The sequence below is a fragment of the Gastrolobium bilobum genome, unplaced genomic scaffold (assembly GCF_033153095.1).
Source record: "Gastrolobium bilobum isolate Gb01-03AN ecotype WA unplaced genomic scaffold, APGP_CSIRO_Gbil_v1 utg86658, whole genome shotgun sequence".
In the NCBI taxonomy this organism is placed as follows: Eukaryota; Viridiplantae; Streptophyta; class Magnoliopsida; order Fabales; family Fabaceae; genus Gastrolobium; species Gastrolobium bilobum.
Genome location: NW_026898788.1, coordinates 3,269 through 25,549, shown reverse-complemented (window position 1 = coordinate 25,549; position 22,281 = coordinate 3,269). Strand labels below are relative to the sequence as shown.

The following is a 22,281-nucleotide window of genomic DNA, read 5'->3' as shown; positions in this document are numbered from 1 at the left end:
TAACATGGGTCCTTCACACCATTCGATTCCTAGCTCTCATGCTGGAAAAGTTGAACCTATAGATCAACAATGTCTCAAAACTGTTATGATGGAGATTCCCTCTTTCAATGGTGCTGGCCCATAGTTGGGTTTTCAAAACAGAATTGTATTTCCACTTGCAGAGTATTCCATCTCAGTTCAAAGTTCAACTTGCTGGGTTAAAAATGGATGGGTCTGCGGCACCCTGGTTCCAGTGGTTGTATAGTACTGGTACGATCAATACATGGGAAAATTTGGTTCGTGCAATTCGTCAGCGATTTGGAAGCGTCTGCGTTCATCGATTTGAAAGGTGCCATTTCCAAACTATCTCAATCTGGCACCCTCCTGGAGTATGTTCGCGAGTTTGAAGGTTTGCTCAATCAAGTTCCAGATTTTTCTAATGATGTTCTTATGAGTTTCTTCATATCTGGACTTCAACCAGAATTGCGTAGTGCAATTCAACTTCAATGGCCAACCTCATTGCACCATGCCATGCAACTTGCCTTTGCCTTTAATTCCCATCATGAACAATTGCATTCTTCCTTCTCTGCCAATTCCAAGAAATCCTTTTCATCTTCTTCCACATACCAGCATACCACCAAACCCTCTTCCACCAATAATCAAACACCGACTACATCCATCACCTCTTCCACTACCAACAATTCTGTTCTGTCTACATCCATTCTACCAAAATCCACATCCTTAACATCTTCTTTACCAATACAGAAGTTACCTAATGAGGAATTGCAACGTCGTCGTGACTTGAACCTTTGTTACCATTGTGATGAGAAGTGGTCCAAAAGTCATCGATGCAAAGCACGGGTTCTTCTTTTGTTTGGAGACCCCAATGAGTTAGATGAGGAGGATGAACAGATACTTTAGCAAACTGATCCGAATCAATCTCTTCCAGTTGATGCTGCTCTTCATGCCTTGTCAGGTGACATCAATCCTCGTTCTATCTCCTTTATTGCCTTTATTGCTAATCATATGGTTAGAGTTTTGGTTGATTTTGGCAGCACACATAATTTTGTGCATTCTGATATAGCTTTCTTGTTGGGTCTCCCATTGACTAAAGTAAAAAGAATGAGAGTCTTTCTGGGCAATGGTGATTTTTTGATTTGTGAAAAGAAGTGTCCTAGTGTATCATTACAATTGCAGGGACATTCCTTTGTGGTGGATTTATGGGTCTTGGCTATACCGACTTTTGATGTGATACTTGGCATTGAATGGCTTAGCACACTTGGAAGGGTCACACATGATTATCAAACCATGAAATGGGCCCCACACCAAGCAATAGATCAATGGAGAACTCTATCTCCCGTTATGGCGAAAACTCAAGAATCTCCTCAGGAAACACCTCGAGAAATTCTCTCACCATAGGAATGCCGGTAATATCCTCCTGTGTCCCACTCACCAAACCTCCCAACATGACATAACCGAATGCCCCTACTCTCAAGGCTCTCCCAGCCTACAGTACTGATATATTAGGAGAAGAACTGGTAGTGGAATCACAAGGAGACATCACTACTCGCTTAACACAACAATCAATCATCACACAATTTCTGGACAACCAGTCCATGCCAAGGATGATCGCCAAATTAGCTATCGGTAATCCTATCAGATCTACGAAGTACTCACGGCCATCCCACTGAAACACAACATCGTGATGTACGGCGAAAGTATCACACTTTTCTCTGGTGGCAATAGTAACCTACAACGGTGGAGAAAGCACAGAAATAGGCACCTCAAGCCCCATAGCAATCGGGGTCGCGATGAAAGAATGCGTAGCCCCGAAATCAAATAACACATCTACGACACGACTACCCAGTGGCGGACCCAGAAAATTTTCTTTATGTCCGCACATTTAGTGGCGGGGGTTCGGGGGCAGCGTCCCTGAAATTTTTTTTGTAAAAAAATTTTAAATCAATGCTTTATGTACATCCAAAACAAATAGTTTGACCAATCATTCTCCCCTAAATCTTATCAATCCTTCAAAACAAATATGAGAATAAACTCCAGTACATCCATACGTCATCATTCTATTTATAATGGTGAATAAAAAAGTCAACATTACCTGTACAGAAGGCAAGCAAAATAACAGTGAAGGCTCTCATCTATAGAGATTAACTTATTTGAGATTAACTCCAGTCAATCCTCTCTTTTTAAGCTAGAATATAGCACCAAAGCTGAAAGCAAACCCCAATAAAAAAAGGTCACAGAGAAAGTAGGACAAGACTCATTATAACTCACATTAAGAAACAAAGAAAAAGCCTATAAGTTGAAAAATACCTTCTTGAGAAAAATATTCCTTCAATACATGCAAAAGCAACAAGTCTCTCCGCAAATGAAGTGGAACTGTAGCCCATGAATTGCAAGAAGTATTAGAAAGCAATATCTATGTTACCTTTAGAGGATATAAAAGCCATTCCCCAATTAAACCCGACTACTGAGTCAAAGATATAAAGCAAAAAAATTAAAGCAAAAAAATAAAAAATACCAGATAACAACAAAAATAATAGAAGCTAGTACCACGTTGGTAGTAGAAGATTACAAAAGCATTCTTCGATTTTTCATTCTTTGAAAATATTGCATTATATCTTCATCATCAATGTTATCAAATATATCACGTTCAACATAAGTTAGCATGCATGCGTTAAACCAATCATCACTTATCCGATTGCGCAACTTATCCTTAACAAAACTCATTGTAGAAAAAACTCGCTCCACACTAGCAGTTGCTACCGGTAGAACGAGTGCCAACTTTATCAACAAATAAACCAATGGATAAACAATATCCTTTCTCTTCTCGACCATCTTCAAAGCAAGGTCGGAAATTCTTTTCAAATTGACAAAATCAGAATCAGCTCTTACATCAACAATAAAATTACCGAGACTTGAAGAAAGAAAAGGAATATCTGCAAGCTCATTAAACTCCAAAGGATAAAATCTAGCAAACTCAATCAAATTTTCTTTGTTAAAACTAGCAAATGAATCACGAGGATCAAGACAACTCAAACACTCAAGCAACTTGGTATTGACATTATCAAATCGATCACCCAACTCTTGAACCTGAGTATCTATCACTCTATTAAATAACTCCACCTTAAAGTAGTGCATGAATGTGAATGATTCCAATCTCCGTCTTGATCTCCCTTTAGGATAATAAATATCCTCCATATTTGGAATGTCAATATCATATTTATTTGCAAAAATGTTCGTTTCTTGAAGCAATTCATCAAAACCATTATCTCTGACCTCTTGTAAACGAGACTTGACAACTTTCACTAAACCAATTGCATTTAAAAGGTCTTGATCTTTTCTTTGTAGTGCTTGTGACAACTCATAAGAAATCCCCAAGATAAGTTGCATAAGATGCAACAAGAATGCAAACTCATAATCCTCCATGGCATACAAAATGCAACCTGCATCAGTTCTTGCAGCATCATTCCTAGGCTCGTCTTCAATAATTTTCATCAAAGAAATTATTGGAGAAAATAATGAGATAACACTTGTAACTGTACCAAAATGGGAACCCCAATGAGTGTCTCCGGGTCGCTTTAAGGTTGTCTCTTGATTTAAACCTTTTCCAGTTGGTATTTCACCGCGAGCAATTCTTTCAACTATATGCTCATATTGATTCATTTGAAGAATTTCCTTCCGCTTGCATGAACCCCCCACAACGGTAACCATCTTTTGAAGCATGTCAAAAAATTCTTGAATCTTTTTGTGATGTTTTGCAACCTTCACAAGTGCCAATTGTAACTGATGAGCAAAACAATGAATGTATAATGCAGATTTGTTGTCTGCCAAAATCAAACTCTTAAGCCCTTTAAATTCACCCCTCATATTACTAGCACCATCATAGCCTTGACCGCGACATTTAGACAAACTTAAACCAAGTTTAGAAAACAGCCCATCAATCGCTGCTTTTAGTGATTTTGCAGTAGTATCTGAAACATGAATTATGCCAATAAAACATTCAACAATGGATCCCTTTTTGTTTACATACCGAAGTACAACTGCCATTTGTTCTTTAATTGCAACATCACGAGCTTCATCAACAAGCAAGGAAAAGTAATCATTGCCGAGATCACTAATTATTGCTTTAACAGTTAAATCAGCACAAGCTTGAGCAAGATCTTTCTGAATTTTTGGTGAAGTCATTTTGTGATTATCGGGGGCATTTTGCAAGACCACATGACTCATCTCCTTATTTGGCTTAGTATAAAACTTTAGAGTTTCAAGAAATAAACCTTGTTGATTTGAACTTTCAGATTCATCATGTCCCCGAAAAGGCTGACCATTTCGTAGTAAGTACCTAGCACAATCTAAAGAAGCTTTCAGCCGAATACGGTAATCAATTCTTTGTTGTTCAGAGATATTTGAAAAGGCAATATCAATATGTTGCTTTTGCTTCATCAAATCTTGACCAGCTTGATAACATCCATTGTGAACACTCCTATGATCTCCAACATGAACTTTGATTCTATCCTTCTTCTGCCAATTTTTGAACCCCACACCGACAAATGCCTCCTTCGCCGAACCACTACCTCTAACCTCCATATCAAATAGATAACAATACAAGCAAAAACATGCATCTCGTGATACATTGTACTCCAACCAAGAACCAAATTCTTCATACCACTTAGGATTGAATCTACGCATTTTTCCAAACATTTTCGTTTGAGGGAATGGTTTAAGAATTGGTTGAGTTGGACCCTTGAGCAAATAAGCTCTCAGAATATCCTCATTCTCTATAGGATTTGATGTCATTGAATAAATTGAAGGTCTTTTCCCGGATCCGCTTCAAGATATTCTATATTAATTTTTGCTTCAAGTGGTGATTGAAAACTTTGAAATTGAGATGCTTGTGGTGGTACACTTTGTCTTTGAGATTGAGGAGAATTTTCCACAATTGAAACATTTTGTCTCTGAGGTTCATAGGATTCGGGTTCTGTATTTGTGCATTTTTTACGTTTGAAATAAGATTGTATCCCTGACAAATCATAATATATAATTAAATCAATTATACTCATTATGTTATTGAAACAATGACAACCTAAAAATCTAAAGTAAATATAAATTATACCATTTGTTGTTATTAAAACAATTATAACAAAAATATAGAAAGTTACCTTTCATTATAACAATTATTATGAACCCACAATTGTTTATGCTCTCAATGTTTCAACATCATGATCCAATTTTTACCTCCACTTCAAAAGTAAAGCTTTGGAGAATCAACCAAAGTTATCAACCAAAACCTGTGAGGGTACAGAAAAATAAACATCCATTCAATAGTACCAAATACCAAATAATTTAAAAACTTAGTAACCAATATAAAAGGATATCATGATGGAAACCATCCACTCATTAAGATTGTATTATAATCTTCAGCAGTAGCTTTGATCTAATAAAATCCAAGAGCCTAAACTGAAGTAACCTTTAAAATAAAAAGTAACAACAAACAGGTTGATCTCCTCCTCCATGCATGCCTAACTAGAAATGCTATCAGAATTCAGTATACAGAATAACTCAAATGTCAAGTAACTAACCACATCTAACCAAAGCAGACCAAACAAGTTACACAGTTCTAAAATCAAATTAACAAGAACTTTTTTTTCTACCAAGTTCAAAATCATAGTTAAACGTATAAAAATGCAACATATGCATATATGATGAATTCATATCACAGTCAAACGAAATAATATAACATAATTTCACAAAAAAATAATACAGGAAGAACAGAGATTTTTGAGATGTTACCGCTAGTAAAGGCACAAGTCAATCCAACAGCGAAAGCTAAAGTAACGGTGAAAATAAAGAGGAGGAAGTTATTGAGAGGGTGTTTCTGGTGTTTCTAGCAGGGGACCTGTTTCATTGAGTAAGATCTACCAATATTAACAAAAAAAATAAAAAGGTGTTAAACTGTTCCAAAATGAGCATTTTAATCTTGATTATGGAATGAAAAAATTCCCAATATTTTGTTTTTCTCTCACCCACTTTCTAAAGTAACAATTACAGCAATATAAAATGGTAACAGATTTCTCACCTTTCTCGTCTTCTATTTCGTCTATCCTCAACTCTATTGTGGACAATGGCTCGTTGGAAAGGAAGTGTAGGTCAGAGAAACTCAGCTAATGAAGAGAAAGTGTAGGTGAGAGGAACTATCAGCTAATGAAGAGAAAGTAAAAAAAAAAAAAAATTAAAATTGAAATTCCTGTGTTCGCACGTGCGGTCATTTGACCCCACGTCGGTCCGCCACTGCGACTACCAATAGAAACGGTACCTCTCACAAGGTTCGGAGCTCGGTCCGATTGCTGCCGATCCATAACTTGACCCATAACTTGAAAGAATGCGTAGCCCAGTTATTTTTCCACTGTTTTATGTTGTTTTAATACAAAAATCACACATTTTTGTGTCAAGAAAAAAGCGACCCATAACTTGAAAAATTATTAAACTTCCAAAAGCTCTTAAAAATAGCTAAAAAATCGACTACTTTTGAGATAGAATATATTAGAATCTTGTTGGGTTGTTTCGTAATAAAATGGCTAAAGAATCTTTTGTTTTGAGATTTGATATAGCTCTCATAGTGGAACCCGGTTTTGAACGAGTCGACCCGCACCGGGAAAAAGAAGCACGTAGAGAAATATCAAAAAATCTTAAAAAGAGAAATATCAAAAAATCCTAAGAGTTAGGGTGATATTGTGAGAGACATCCTATCTATATTCTCACTAAAAAGTATTATAATAATCTTTTAAAATTATTCTAATCAATACCACGTGACTTCTTTTCAATCATTTAGATTCTTAATTGAATACTAATAGAATTAAGGGAATTAAGGAAAAAATATTTGTCTATTTTAAATGACATAAAATTATGTCATTTTAAGAGAGAGATAGACACAAGAAATAGAAATCATGAGAGAAAGTGAATTTAAATATCAACCACTCTCTCTTCAATGATTTTTATTTTTTGTGTCTATCTTTCTCTTATAATGACATATCTTATGTCATTTAAAATGAGATAACTTATGTCATTTAGAAGAACAAACATCAAACCGATGAATTAATATTTATAAAATTAGAATTATCTGTAATGTTAACCTAGTCCATAGTAGGGAATGTTATGCTTTGGCATTTCGTGAGACTGAGAGTGAGACTTGGAGTAGTTTCAACCATATCTCCATTGCGTTCGCGTTCGTTTTCGCTTTCAATTTTCTCTGCTTCTTCATCTTCGTCGTCGTCCATGGCCGCCGCCACGGAAGAATCCCTCCGCAAAGCCCTCGCCGAGAAGCAATCCGCCGTGGAAGCCCAAGGCAACGCCGTCCGCGCCCTCAAGGCCAGCGGCGCCGCCTCCAAGTCCGAAATCGAAGCGGCCGTGGAAGCCCTAAACGCACTCAAGCTGGGAAAGTCTTCCATCGAGAAAGACCTGCATGCATTCTCCGGCTCAGGCGGCGCCGACAACCGGGAAGCTTTCCGTCAATCGGTGGCGAACGCTCTTGAGAGGCGTTTGTTCTACATCCCTTCGTTCAAGATTTATCGTGGTGTTGCGGGGCTCTACGATTATGGCCCTCCAGGTTGCGCCGTGAAATCAAACGTGCTAGGGTTCTGGCGTGAGCATTTCGTCCTGGAAGAGAACATGCTGGAAGTTGATTGCCCTTGTTTGACGCCCGAAATTGTGTTTAAGGCTTCAGGTCACCTTGAAAAATTCACTGATCTGATGGTTAAGGATGAGATAACTGGGACAGGTCACCGTGCTGATCACTTGCTGAAGAATTTTTGCAAAAACAAGCTTGAGAAAGACCTCACCATATCATCCAATGAGGCTGCGGAACTCAAGCATGTGTTGGCCATTTTAGATGATCTCTCTGCTGAAGAGCTTGGTGCTAAGATTAAGGAGTATGGAATTACAGCTCCAGACACAAACAATCCACTCTCTGATCCATATCCTTTCAATTTGATGTTTCAAACATCAATTGGACCATATGCCGCTAGTGTTGGGTTTATGCGTCCCGAAACTGCACAAGGCATATTTGTGAATTTCAAGGACTTGTATTATTACAATGGGAACAAACTCCCATTTGCTGCAGCACAAATTGGACAGGCGTTTAGAAATGAGGTTTGTAATCCTTTACCTTTTTTCTTTCCTTCATTATTGATCTCTGTGGAATAATTGGGTTATGTTATCTTATGTTATGTTATGTGTAGATATCTCCTCGCCAAGGCCTTCTCAGAGTCCGTGAATTTACGCTAGCAGAAATTGAGCACTTTGTTGATCCAGAAGATAAATCTCATCCAAAATTCTCACAAGTTGCTGACTTGAAGTTTTTGATGTTCCCGAGGGAGGAACAAGTGAAACAGCCCCCTCCGCCTGCAAAGAACATTCGTCTTGGTGAAGCTGTCTCAAAGGTCAGTTTGAACTAAAATAGTTTCTTCTAGTTATCTTCTTGTTTGTCATTGTCACATGTTGTGATGCTTTTTTTTTTTTTTTTTAATTTTTTCCTTTTTGATCTTTTGGTCAGGGAATTGTCAATAATGAGACTCTTGGTTATTTCATCGGGAGAGTATATCTTTTCTTGACGAGTCTTGGTATAGACAAAGACCGTTTAAGATTTAGGCAACACCTTAAAAATGAGATGGCCCATTATGCTGGTGACTGTTGGGATGCTGAGATTGAGTGTTCCTATGGCTGGATTGAGTGTGTTGGCATTGCCGATAGATCTGCATATGACTTGAATGCTCACTCGGTAATCACTCTAATTATTTGTATTCTTTGCCATAACTTTTATAAATCAATACACCACAATTCTAGTGGGTAAATTGTTTGGTTTGTATAGTTCAAATCGGTTTCCTTAGATCAGGACTCAGGAACCTGGAATGAATGCCCTTGTTATATTACCTGCATTCAGTCGATGATGTTCATTTATCTGATAGTGTAAAACACATTTACCTCCTTGAAGATAGTCTTTTCTTGACTTAATCCTCTTAGTAAGTTTTCATTTTATAATGAAAAATGTTAATTTCCAAGTTAAAACAAACAAAATATAAGGTATGTGCATAACAAGTGGCCTTACGATTACCAAAACAAACTTTTTCTTTATCACTTGACCTCCACTGGAGTTTGTTTATTTTCACTTAACTCAACTTGAAGATCGGTTTTAAGTTTTTGGAGTTTATTGTTTTAACTGAAAAAAGTAATATTTTCACAAAAAATCAAATCACGTGGGGATACAATGTATTTTGGTTAATATCAAAACAACTAAGGAAATTCCAATATTATATTTTGTGGTGTACCACATTCTCATAATGCTTTTGTATTTGATACCTCAGGAGAAAAGCGGTGTTCCACTAGTGGCTCATGAAAAGTTTTCAGAACCTAAGGAAGTGGAGGTACTGTTTAATTCTAATAGTATTGATTTATTGATTGGATATACATAATTGGTCCCTGCGACTTCATGCACCACCCTCAAAAGTATTTGCTCATCGTTGATTGACTTGGTTTGTCAATTGTTCAGAAATTGGTTATAGCTCCAGTAAAGAAAGAGTTGGGTCTGGCGTTCAAAGGGGATCAAAAGAAGGTGGTTGAAGCACTTGAGGTAATTGATGGTGTAATATTTTGGTTGTTAATTCCATGACTCTTTGTAAAGTGCTACTTGCATTATTTTTTCATATATGGAATCTTCTCTGGCAGGCAATGCATGAGGAAGAAGCTTTAGATATGAAGGCTGCACTGGAATCAAAAGGGGAAGTGGAGTTTAATGTGTGTACACTTGAGAAAACTGTGACTGTTAAGAAGAATATGGTGACCATTCAGAAGGAGAAAAAGAAAGAGCACCAGCGAGTTTTTATACCATCTGTGATTGAACCATCCTTTGGAATTGGACGGATAATTTATTGCCTCTTTGAACACTCTTTCTACATGAGGCCAAGTAAAGCTGGGGATGAACAGTTAAATGTATTTCGCTTCCCTTCATTTGTGGCTCCTATTAAGTGCACAGTTTTCCCTCTGGTTCAGAATCAGAAGTATGAAGAGGTCGCCAAAGACATTTCCAAGTCATTGACTGCAGCTAAAATTTCGCATAAGATTGACATTACAGGTTTGTTGTTAAAATAGAAGTTCTCAATAATATGGATAATTGCAAAGGGGGCGAACCAGAGCAGTGATAAAATTGTTTCTTCATGACTGAAAGGTCATGAGCTTGAATCCAGGAAACAGCCTCTTTGCAATTATGCAAGGGTAAGGCTGCGTATAAGGATTTCCTCCACCCCACACTCGCTAGTCGGGCTTAATTGTGATTTTTTTTTTGTTTACCCTGGATGATTGCATGAATGCACCCTATGGGCTCTGAGGATCTTGTTCTTAAAGGCAGTACTTTTTTGTTTTGTTTGTCAGTTTGTCTATGTTTTTTGTCAACATCTTTTGATTTTTAAATGTGCTACAGTTGAGTTTCTCCTCAAAAGTGAATAATTTAAAAAATCCCCTCTTTCTTCATGGGCAAATGTCGTAGTTACTTTGGGAAATGCTATTGGTAGAATGGTTAGCACAAGCTCACTTGGTTCTCCATGAGCATTGATCTCAATTGGATAATTGTCTAGGGGATCTATAATTTTCTCAAATGCATGGGAATACTCACCATACAAATCTTTTAAACTACATTCTTCAAAGAGAACAATTTTCTTGTAAGATACAATCTTGGGAGGGCAGATGAGGGGTAGGCACCTGTTCTTTGGAGAAGATTTTTTTCTATGGAGCAGGTTTTGCGCTTTTGGCTTGGTATAAGTTTGGTCTTTCAGCTCTTTTATTCAAGTGTTTTTTCTTGTTCGAATTTGACTAGAAGGATTTAACTCTGTTCCAAGGTTGGTGACATGTTTTCATCCACAATTTTTGTAGTGTTGGATTTATCCCTTTTTTTTTTGTGATAATACCTAATAGTTAATGTTACATATTTGTTTGTTTTAAAATTTTTAAAAATGTTGATAGGTACGTCAATAGGAAAACGGTATGCGAGAACAGATGAACTTGGTGTGCCCTTTGCTATCACTGTAGATTCAACATCATCAGTGACTATACGGGAGAGGGATAGCAAGGATCAAGTGCGTGTTGATGTGGACAAAGCTGCAATTGTTGTGAAGGAGGTAACTGAAGGCCAGAGGACATGGTCAGATGTGTGGTCAACTTTTCCCCATCATTCTTCTACAGCTGCAGATGATTGAATTTTAGTTTCTTGCTAAAAATTTTGTTATGTTATTTGAACAATGAATTGAACTACAGAGAGATTACCAATTATCAACTAGATTCCCATTTCTTTTTGTTTTGATGAAGTTCCTGCAACATATGTACTGAATGACTGTCATTTTGCAGTTGTTAAAGATGTTAGTCATAGAGATAGATGTTATTTTGACATGTTTCTGGTTTGCCAATTTCTTAATGAGGTTTTGTCATGGGGTTGGAACGTAGAACTGCCTATTTTAAGCTGATCACAGGTGAATCTCATTGAATCCTTCCTTTAGTGTTTTGTTTGTTTTTTCTGCTTTGAATTTTAAGCCCCGTTGCTAAACCCAGAAAAGAAAATGCTTTGGCTCAGCTACGTGGAAATTGCACCATGAAGCACAAGCATTTGATTTCACACCAAGCTGAGTAGTGATTTAACTTCTTCAACTTTCACTCTGAAAATAGAAAATAATCCTTTGGCTTGATGCAGAAATCTTTATTGTTAAGATACGTCGCTATACCCTTCTATCCTTTCGTTAGAATTGGTATTTGAGCTATATTAGCCAACCATTCTAAATACCTTACAACCACAAGAAAGTACATAATGATTTGTTTCACACTTCAAAGAAAAGGGACCCACTAAGGTTTTAAGACATTTTATCTTTTGCATTTTTGGTGAAAAAGGATATGTATTCTTTCATTTTGTTAACATAACAGTGGAAATTTTTATAAGAGAAAGAGGTGCAGGGAATTTGTAAAGGTTCCAGCAAGAGAGAATAAAATAACCGCAACACAGCAATTCCTCAGTAAACCAGCAGAAATACAGAGCAACGTCTAGAAATGATGATACCAAGTTCTAAGACAATTTGAGAGTGCCTTAGTGCTCTCCTCTACTGATTCACTCTTTACTGACTGAATACCCTCCACACTACGCAAGGCAATTACTTTGCATCTACTCAACAACCATGGTACCAAGTTATTTTTGGATATTACTTAATTTCGGCATCCAGTATTAAATTTAACTTAAGCTGTGTTTTGGTTAAACTTTAATCCACCCCCTCTTTTTCTACACCAAGTCATATACCTATTTTGCTGAAATTTCATTTGCTTTTCTATGGTGATCATTGGTTCAGACATTTAGAAATTACCCTATGTTGACATATGATTAAAGAAAGTTAACTAGATCCCTTTAAGTCAACCTGCCGACAAATAGAAACAAATTGGCATTTCTAGGCCAAATAGTAATAAGTATAAAACTAAATTCTACATTGATATTGTGTCAAATGCGAAACTATCATTTCAAGGATACAAAGTAACACAAAACATCGTAGTAGCTGCTCTATGCCATCAAGAAATGCAGCTACTCTGTAATATATTCATCATCCGTCATCAAGAGATTAGAGGAACATGATAGTACATCGCATGATAGTCGTCACTTTCAAACAACCAAACAAACGATGTTTCACCATCTAACTGTGTTCTGTCTTGATGACAGAAGTGTCTAGTCAAGAGTTAGTAGATCAATGTTGGATTAAGTACTCTCTCTAGGTATCTATGAATTAGATAACTTGAGGGAGCAGATCACTGTATGCAACTAATAACGGCATTAGCCAATAGGATGATGTGACAACTAGGGATGAAAGTGGGCTGGGCTGGGCCAAACTTTACTCCGAAAAGCCCAAGCCTATGTCAAAAAAATTTAATTTAGCCTGGCTCAAGCCTAGTATGAGTCTAACTGTTAGTCTGGTTTGACCCGTTTATAAAAAAAAAACAAATGGCCTGGCCTAGTCCATTAGCCTGTTAATTTTTAACTTCTAAGTAGGACAATGAATCAACTTCACTAAATACTCAAATTCTGTTGCTAAATCAAAAATCACAATTTCAATGTCCAAACAGAATCCTGAATCACAACAAAACTTATCACAATATGCATTTAAGTCACTTTCAAAAGCAAAATGGTCAAACTAAATAACATATATTTCATCAGATCCTACAAATAAATCCGTACTATGTAAATTAAAATAACTACATGAATCCAACAAACACACCATGATGCTTGTAGTAAGTATAACTCTCCCAACAATCTTAAATATATTCATATACACAATCTAACATCTAACATGTTTTGATATTGGTTTCTCCTACATAAGAAATAAAGTCAAATTTCTATTAAAATATAATCGAATATAATTGAGTTATAAATAATTGCAATTGATTGAATTTATATCTTTTATTTTTTCTTCAAGGCATACTTATTCTATTTTATTTTATTTAAAATAAATAGTAAAATATAGATCGGCATGTAGGCTTATAGGCCAGGCCTTGTGAAAGTGGGCCTACGACCTATTTATTAAACAAGCTTTTTCAAGGCCTACATAATATACTAGGTCAGGTTTGGCCTGACGTAGGCCGAGCCGTAGGCCCCTGTAGGCCGGCCCAGCCCAGTTTCACCCCTAGTGACAACATAATAGGAAGAGAGATTATGTCATAATACCTGTAGGCTTTGTTCTCTCTATATATAGAGTTTACCTGTGGATATATGGACCACTATATCACTGGCATGTATTTGTTCTTTATTGGGCCTTAAGATATATGGACCTGAAATAGGTCCATAACAAACTATATATAATCTAATTCACCAGCATATCTGCCTCGATTCGCTTCAAGAGGTAATGGTCCATAGTTAGGGAAATTGATACTGCACTTCTATTGATAGTTATAAAAGGAAACATAATTATAAAAAGGAAGAGCACCAAGAACTAAGAAACTGAGTCGGAACATCTCTGAATAGAGCTTAACCTAGCAAATGTGTAAATAGATATTGTTGAGTAAAAAACACATGCAAGGTATAGCCATGGTTCTAATAAACTCTCATGCCATAAAAAGAGAGAGACAGAGTGTAAAGAACATTGGGATACATCACCCCAAAAGCTAGCTCAAAGGGTGGGAGTGCCCAAGGCCTTATAAACTCCACATTAGTTGCACATCTAACCAATGTGGGACTATATATCTCAACATGCCCCCTCATGCAAGAGCCCTTTGGGCTAGAAGCGTGGAATTGCAAAGGCCCAATTATTTTTGGTTTACCTTTTGTGCTTTTTTTTATTTTAATTCCACTTTAAAGTGGGAGGCGGCGAGGGCTCAAGCTCTGATACCATGTCGAAGAATTGAGAGAACTTCAGTGAGTTCATTGAGAGGAAAAATGAAAAAGTGAATTGCTTATCTTATTCATTGAATGATGATCTACATATATACCATGTACAATCAGAATAAAGAATAAAGAGGGAAAAGCTAAATTAACAGATTAACAGAAAATAACAGAAAGCTATATCCTAATAGTTTTGACCACTATGTTGATCTGTCATGGTTAGTTGGGAGTAAGTTGTGATCTGTATATCTGACGTGGCAGGATCAGAAATGGACATCTGTATTACCCCCCATAAGTGGGATGATGGACATCAAGAAGTCCCAACTTGGAGAAGAAAGTTCGAAACCGAGGAACAGATAAAGGTTTTGTAAAAATGTCAGTAACTTGAGCTCGTGTAGAAACAGGAAGCAAACGAAGAAGACCAGAACTAAGTTTCTCCCTGGTCACATGACAATCCAATTCAATGTGCTTTGACCTCTCATGGAACGCAGGATTGTGTGCCAAATAAATGGCAGAACGGTTATCACTATAAACCGATGCTGGTGTATCCCAAGGCAGGTGCAGATCAAGGAAGAGATATTGAAGCCACTGAAGCTCACAAGATAACATTGCCAAGGCTCGATATTCTGCTTCGGAAGAGGATCTGGATACGGTAGATTGCTTTTTGGATCGCCAAGTGATTAAGGAAGAACTAATGTAAACACATAGACCAGTTACAAATCGACGAGTGTCAGGGCAGCACGCCCAATCCGCGTATGCAAAAGCTTGAATGCTGATATTGGGATCAGCAAGAAGAAAAATACCAGTAGCAGGAGCTTGTTTAATGTAACGCATAACCTTATGTGCTGCTTGAAGATGTGTGTCAAGGGGATGAGCCACAAATTGGCTGAGTTGTTGAACAACATAGCACAAATCAGGACGTGTAGTGGTTAAGTATAATAAGCGACCAACTAGACGTCTGTATTCAGCTGGATCATCAACAGGAGTACCTTGATCACGACTGAGCCGTGAGTTAGCATCCATAGGTGACTGTGAAGGCTTCGAAGCAAGGAAGCCCATATCAGATAATATTTCCAACGCATACTTGCGTTGATTGAGTAAAATTCCTTTAGGAGTGTGAGCAACTTCAAGGCCTAAGAAGAAACGTAGGGAACCCAAATCCTTGATCTTGAATTGAGCATGGAGAAAATCTTTAACTCGATGAATCTCAGCAGGAGAATCTCCACATAAAACAATGTCATCGACATAAACCAGTAGGACCGTGAATGAAGATGATGTCTTTAAAATGAACATAGAATGATCAGCATGACCCTGGACATACCCCAAGGAAAGTAATGCAGAAGATAGCTTGCTATACCATTGCCTACTTTCCTGCTTTAGGCCATAAAGGGACTTGTTTAATCTGCACACCTGGTTTGGTTTCTCAGTCAACAAGCCAGAGGGAAGCTCCATATAGACCTCCTCATGAAGATCACCGTGCAAGAATGCATTGTTCACGTCAAGCTGTTCTAGAATCCAACCTTTGGTTGCTGCTATGGCAAGAGAGCACGAATGGAGGTTAGCTTAGCAACTGGAGAGAAAGTGTCGAAATAATCAACACCTTCTAATTGAGTGAAACCCTTTGCTACAAACCGTGCTTTGAATCGTTCCACTTCACCATTGGATTTGAGCTTGACTTTATATACCCATTTACAACCAATGGGAACTTTGCCAGCTGGTAAGTCAACAATGGACCATGTTCTATTCAACTCAAGAGCTGAGAGTTCATCTGTCATAGCCTTTTGCCACTCAGGGTGTTTGATGGCTTGGGAATAGGTTTTAGGTTCAGAATGGATCATAACATTGAAACAGAAATGTCTGTAAGAGTTAGTGCATTTACTGTAATCAATAACATTTGAAAGGGAATGCTTGGAATGATTAACAGAAGAGGAGTTACCTGATAACGATGTAGTTCCTTGAGCAGTGGAGAGATTATAGTGATATTCTTGTAGATATTTAGGAGGGGCACAAACTCGTGAGGATCTTCTTAATGGTATAGGAGAAACATGATCCATGGACTGAATAACTGTATTTGGAATATCATGAATAGGTAAAGATGGACTAACAGTAGGTAAAATATCTGAGTTAGAGTCGAATAATGAAGAAGGATTATGCAAACAGTTGTGATCTGGATGATCAGCATGATCTGAAAAAGTCATGGTTTTGAAAGGAAAATGATTTTCATGAAATGTTACATTTCGTGATACAAAATTTGTCTGGAATGTAGGTCATAAAGTAAGTAACCTTTAACACCCTTTTGATATCCTAAGAAAATGGATTTACGAGTTCTTGAAGAAAACTTGGTTCTTTGTGAAAACAGTGTACAAGCATAGGCTAAACATCCAAAGACTCGAAAATGTAGAAAAATTGGTGGTTTGTTGTATAGGATTTCATAAGGTGACTTCTTGTTGTGAACAAGAGTGCAGGTTCTATTTATGATGTGGATGACTTGAGTAACAGCAAAACACCACGTGTTTGAGGGGATTTGTGCTTGAAAGAAAAAAGCTCTAGCAACATTCAAGATGTGTTGATGCTTTCTCTCAACAAGGCCGTTCTGTTGTGGAGTTTCCACACAGCTTCTTTGATGAGATATCCCTTCTTTAGCAAAAAGGTCTCTCAGGAAAAATTCTGGCCCATTATCTGTGCGTATAGTTTTAAGAGAAGTGCAAAAATGGTTTTTAATGTAAGCAATGAAGTAGTTAGTGAGGTGTTTTCGGGTTTCTCCTTTGTTATTCATCAAGACTACTGAAGTGTACCTTGAGTAATCATCCACGAAAGTAAGAAAGTACCTATGACCATTGATAGAAGTTATTGAAAAAGGGCCCCAAATATCTGCATGAAGTAATTCAAATGCTGAATTGGATTTATTATTGCTAATAGGAAATGGAAGTCTATGTTGTTTTGCCATATGGCATACATCACAGGGATCTTCATGCTGAAATGAAATACATGGAAATTGTAAAGACATTTCATACAGAATTGGTTTTGGTATATGACCAAGTCTACAATGCCAAAGAAATTCAGTATTGGAAGACTTATTACAAGCAGAAACAGAAACAGTTTTGGGTCCTATTGGAGAAGATCAAAAATTTGAATAAGGAATGGTGTTGGATATCACATATAGTCCTCCTTTCTGTTCAGCTGAACCAATCGTTTTCCAGCAACTCAAGCTTTTCTGTTGAATAAGACACAAGCTGTCAGTAAAGGTTAAAGAGCATGCAATTGAATTGACTAATTTGCTAACAGAAAGAAAATTAACATGAAATTCAGGACCAAATAGGACATCTGTTAATACGAGAGTGGAGGAAATAGGTACACTACCAGAAACAGTGGCTACAACAATTGATCTATCAGGCAAGCTGATAGAAATAAGGTCAATTTCACGAGAATAAGAAAAATGAGATTGGATGAATGTGACATGGTCAGTAGCACCAGTGTCCATTATCCATTCAGTAACAATTTTACCTTTGGGAGATGAGTGGGTGTTCATGTTACAGGTTTGGATGGAGTTTGTGGCATGATGAACTTGAGGAACTTCAGCAATAGTGTTCTTCTGTAGTAGATTCCGAATTTTCTCATATTAACCTTGAATCATATCAATGGAATTCACTCGAGTGTCTGGATCTTGAAAGGCAACATTGTTCTCAAGATCAGCAGTGGACAAGTTGTTAGCCATATGTGAATTATAGGTTTTGTATCCTGGTGGAAAGCCATGCAACAGGTAACAGGTCTCTATGGTATGATTGCTTCGATTGCAATGAGTGCACAATCTTCCTGGAGTGTTTCTGCCTCCAAAGCTACGTCCTCTTCCTCTTATATTCCTTCCTCCATAATTTCCAGAAGGAGCTCTATTGTAACCACCTCTCCGATTATTGAAGTGATCTGTCACAGCAGAAAAGGTTTGTGCAGTTGTTCTTGTATTGAGTTGATCTTTAGAACAAAATTGTCATTCTTGTTGAGTTATCAGAGAAAAAGCTTTATGACATTAGGCAATGGTTCAATCAACATTACTTGAGAACGAACCTGAGAGAATGTATCATTCAAACCTTTAAGAAATCAGATAGTGTGATCCTGATCTCGATAAGTTCACATCACTTCAGCAGTACCACAAACACAAGCAACCGAAGGTGGGGGAATTGGCTTCAGGTTTTCTAATTCATCCCATAGGATCTTGAGCTGAGTAAAGAACTCAGTCACAGTCTTGTCACCTTGATGCAATTTCTGTATCTCTTCTTGCAAATCCGAAATTCTAAAAATATCATACTGAGAAAAACGATTACGAAGATCGTTCCATGCATCATTAGCATTTTCGATCCATAAAATGGATTGAGCTATCGTCTGTGAAATGGATCTGTGATTCCATCCTAATACAGTTGTGTTGCATCGCTCCCATGCTTCATACTTTGCACTGTCAGGATATGGTATTTCCACCATGCCATTGACGAATCCAAGCTTGTTCATGGAACGTAAGGCCATTAACATGGAACGCGCCCAAGAATGATAATTTCTTCCATTCAAGAGCGGTGTGACTAAAACTTGAGAAGGATTCTCATTAGAATGGAGAAACAGAGGATGCATAGAGTTTGTTAGGAATTCTGGCAAATTAGCCATGGAGGAATTTCAGAGAGAAAAAGAAAAGAGATCTTGGAAGAGGAATGATGAAGAATTATCAAGAAGAAGCAGATATCCGCTCTGATACCATGTAAAGAACCTTAGGATACACCACCCCAAAAGCTAGCTCAAAGGGTGGGAGTGCCCAAGGCCTTATAAACTCCACATTAGTTGCACATCTAACCAATGTGGGACTATATATCTCAACTCAGAGAGTCACCACATATCATGAAAACCAGAATTAATTGCTAACTAATAACTAAAAGCTCAGCTCTAAGATGGGACTACATGATAACCATGATTTTAGTTCCAAGATCTTGTCAACTAAGTTGAAAAACTATAAGAACTTGTGTGGAGACAATAAGTCACATAATCAAAAGTTAGGTTAAAGGAGGCTTTAGCATGTGTTCTACATTTTCAATATATCAAAGCACATTAAAACAATGATTTAGCAATCCGCAGGGTCATAAGGAAAAACTAGTAGTTTCATAATACTAACTAACCAGTATTAGACTTGGCATTGAAAAAGAAATGATTTGTTTCTTTTCACATTTGTTTTAACCAAAAATTCTGGGGTATATGTAAAATAAGTATTTATACAGTCAGGTTAAAAAGGTTGTAGCTGCGTCAAACTGTCAATTAAGAAAGAAACTAAAAGTCTAGAGGAAAATTTAGCTTACCTCTGGTATCGAGACATGATCCTGAGTTAACAGTATCATCACCCTGCAGAATTTCACACAATTATCTGGCATTCAATTAGGGGTGTAAATGGGTTAGGTGGCCTACAGAGGTCTACGGCCTAGCCTATATTAGACCAGACTTGACCTATTATAAATAGTAAAATAGAACAGGCCTAGGCTTTTAAAAAAACCTATTTAGAAAACAGGTCATAGGCTTTTTTTTTTGTTTTTTACATGTTGGGCCTCTAAGCCTACAGGCCGACCTATATCATATTATTTATTTAAAATATAATAAACAAAATTATTATATTAATAATTTTGAATAATAAAATAATATTATTTTAGTTATTCTTTTAATTGTTGGATGTTTAATAGGCTTAAACAGGTTAACAAGCCTAGGCCTAATGTAACAGCCCGTTACGTACCGGTATTGTTAACATTAATTATGATATTAAGCGCAGTTACAATCACAGCAGTTCATTTATGAAACGCGAATAAATTTTTTCCGATTATTACGCGAGCATTTAAAACATAAAAAGGCGTAATAATTAAAAGCTGTGACCGTAACCATAAACTCTTGCGGAAGACTTATTTAAACTATTTTTATCACTTACGTTACTTATTATAAGTTACTAAGGAGTTCCCATAAACTCACTTAGCCAATTTCCAACTTTACGTTTTACACCAATTCGAATATGTTACACTCTAAGTTTTTCTGCGACCAAACAGATCGCAACCAACCCTACTTCTCAGATTATATCTTTGTGTTACTTAATTCCCTTTTTAACAAGCTAAAATACGCTCAATTCGGAGCTCATTTGCTCCGGTTATCGCCGTTTGAAGTTGGATAAGCAATTAGCCCAAACAACCCCAAAAACAGCCCAAACCACTCACTTTGCCCGAATTACTGAACTCAATCGACTCAACCATTTGCTCTCAAATTTTTATCCTACAAACTATACATCTCAAACTTCATTTTGATATATCACACGCTTAATTTGACGGAGAAACGAAGCAGGAATTAATTTTCCAAATCCGGTCCAGAATCTGCCTCAGGTGCAGGGGCACATGGGCAGTCCGTGTTTCTCTATTTATTTCAGGCCGAAGATCAACCCAGAATTTCCTCAAATTTTGACACAAGGTAGAGGACATCTCAACCTTCAAAATGACGTATGGCACGTCCCTAGGGGACCTCTATAGAGGGAGATATGCTCTTCCGAAGTTCGCCTAAAATCTGCCAATTCTACAGAAAATTCGCCAGAGTTTCCTTTGTTTTTCCAATAATCCCAAATTTGTAAAAGATCATTTAAAACCTCAATGTACCTAATAAACACATGATAATACAGTAATAATCCAATGGGTGGCACACACAAGGACCAACAACGCCTTGGGGCACTTACAACCCAATCCAGTTTATAGTTATTAAACATAGAGTCCATATTAATCATTCTTAAGTAGTTGCAATCACTAACACCTTTTTCATGCATATTTCCATCATACATATTATCATAACCTAAAATAGGCCTAAGGCCCTTCCATCATAATTAGACATGCATCAATACTATTACAATATGGCTTTACAAATTACAACTTGAAACTAAAACTTCAAATTACATTCTTCTAAAATTTCAACTTAATTTAAAAGACAACATAACCAAATACATCACTACTAGACTTAGGCAAAATGGCATGAACAAGATGCTAATGAAGCTACTAATAAATACAAATGACATGTTCATGCCCTAAGTCTAGCCTAGGCCACACGGCCAACAAAATGCAAAATAAGAAACGCTCCATCGCTCACTCTGCGGGCCTCTTGCCCGAGGCTCCTGCTCCACTGCTACCTCCTGAAATAAATGCCCCGAGACGGGGTGAGATATACGAATATATCTCAGTAACCAAGAGGTTCTGGAGAAAACTCCACCCAATGGTTCACTTCGATGCATATCAATAGAATACAACAACCACTTTGAAAACGGGATATAGCATGGGATTTAGAGAAGGGGGAATATAAAGAAAACAAAATACGACGATACGGGATGGTAACCCCAATTCCACGTACGCCCTCGGCATATATAAGCCTATGGGTATCATCCAAGGTGTGTTCACAGAAACCACAACCATGATGCCCAAACCAACCAAAACGCCAAAGACATTCCTAGTGTGCTCCTACCCGGATCACACACCATGACCGCAGTCAACTGGAACTCCCTCCTGGAGACCTATCCAGCGGAAGTCCGAAAATGCCCGAAGGCTAATAAAACTGTCTACTGGCCAGAGACTCGGTACATAAGTACCCATAGCAATAATGCATGCATGCTCATGTGTTCTATACTATTCATACACACTTCCTACCGTTGCCATCAACTGGCAAGGTGGAACAGAAAAGGGGAACAAGCCCCAGTACCAAGAGGTTACCTTAATTTGCGTTTCCACAAGCTCCGCAGCAGCTTATCCCTCAACTCGGTACACAGCGGAATGCCTACACAGAGGACATTCCCAATCACTCTCAGTTCAACCCATACATGTTAATTTATAATTACACATGTAATGAACCAATTTCTTACCTCA

At 37.4% G+C, this 22,281-nt stretch overlaps 2 protein-coding genes across 2 annotated transcripts; one reads left to right on the top strand and one right to left on the bottom strand.

Annotated features, from left to right (window-relative positions):
- Nucleotides 1-2,565: 2,565 nt before the first annotated feature.
- Nucleotides 2,566-4,791, bottom strand: LOC133284142 (uncharacterized). The gene has a single exon (XM_061481136.1). It carries the CDS (start codon nucleotides 4,789-4,791, stop codon nucleotides 2,566-2,568), a length of 2,226 nt encoding a protein of 741 aa, XP_061337120.1.
- Nucleotides 4,792-7,142: 2,351 nt separating this feature from the next.
- On the top strand, nucleotides 7,143-11,424 carry LOC133284140 (glycine--tRNA ligase, mitochondrial 1). The gene is made up of 7 exons (XM_061481135.1): nucleotides 7,143-8,139; nucleotides 8,229-8,429; nucleotides 8,543-8,767; nucleotides 9,351-9,410; nucleotides 9,536-9,616; nucleotides 9,712-10,117; nucleotides 11,002-11,424. Exons 1-7 carry the CDS (start codon nucleotides 7,147-7,149, stop codon nucleotides 11,232-11,234), a joined length of 2,199 nt encoding a protein of 732 aa, XP_061337119.1. The 5' UTR covers nucleotides 7,143-7,146; the 3' UTR covers nucleotides 11,235-11,424.
- Nucleotides 11,425-22,281: the final 10,857 nt, after the last annotated feature.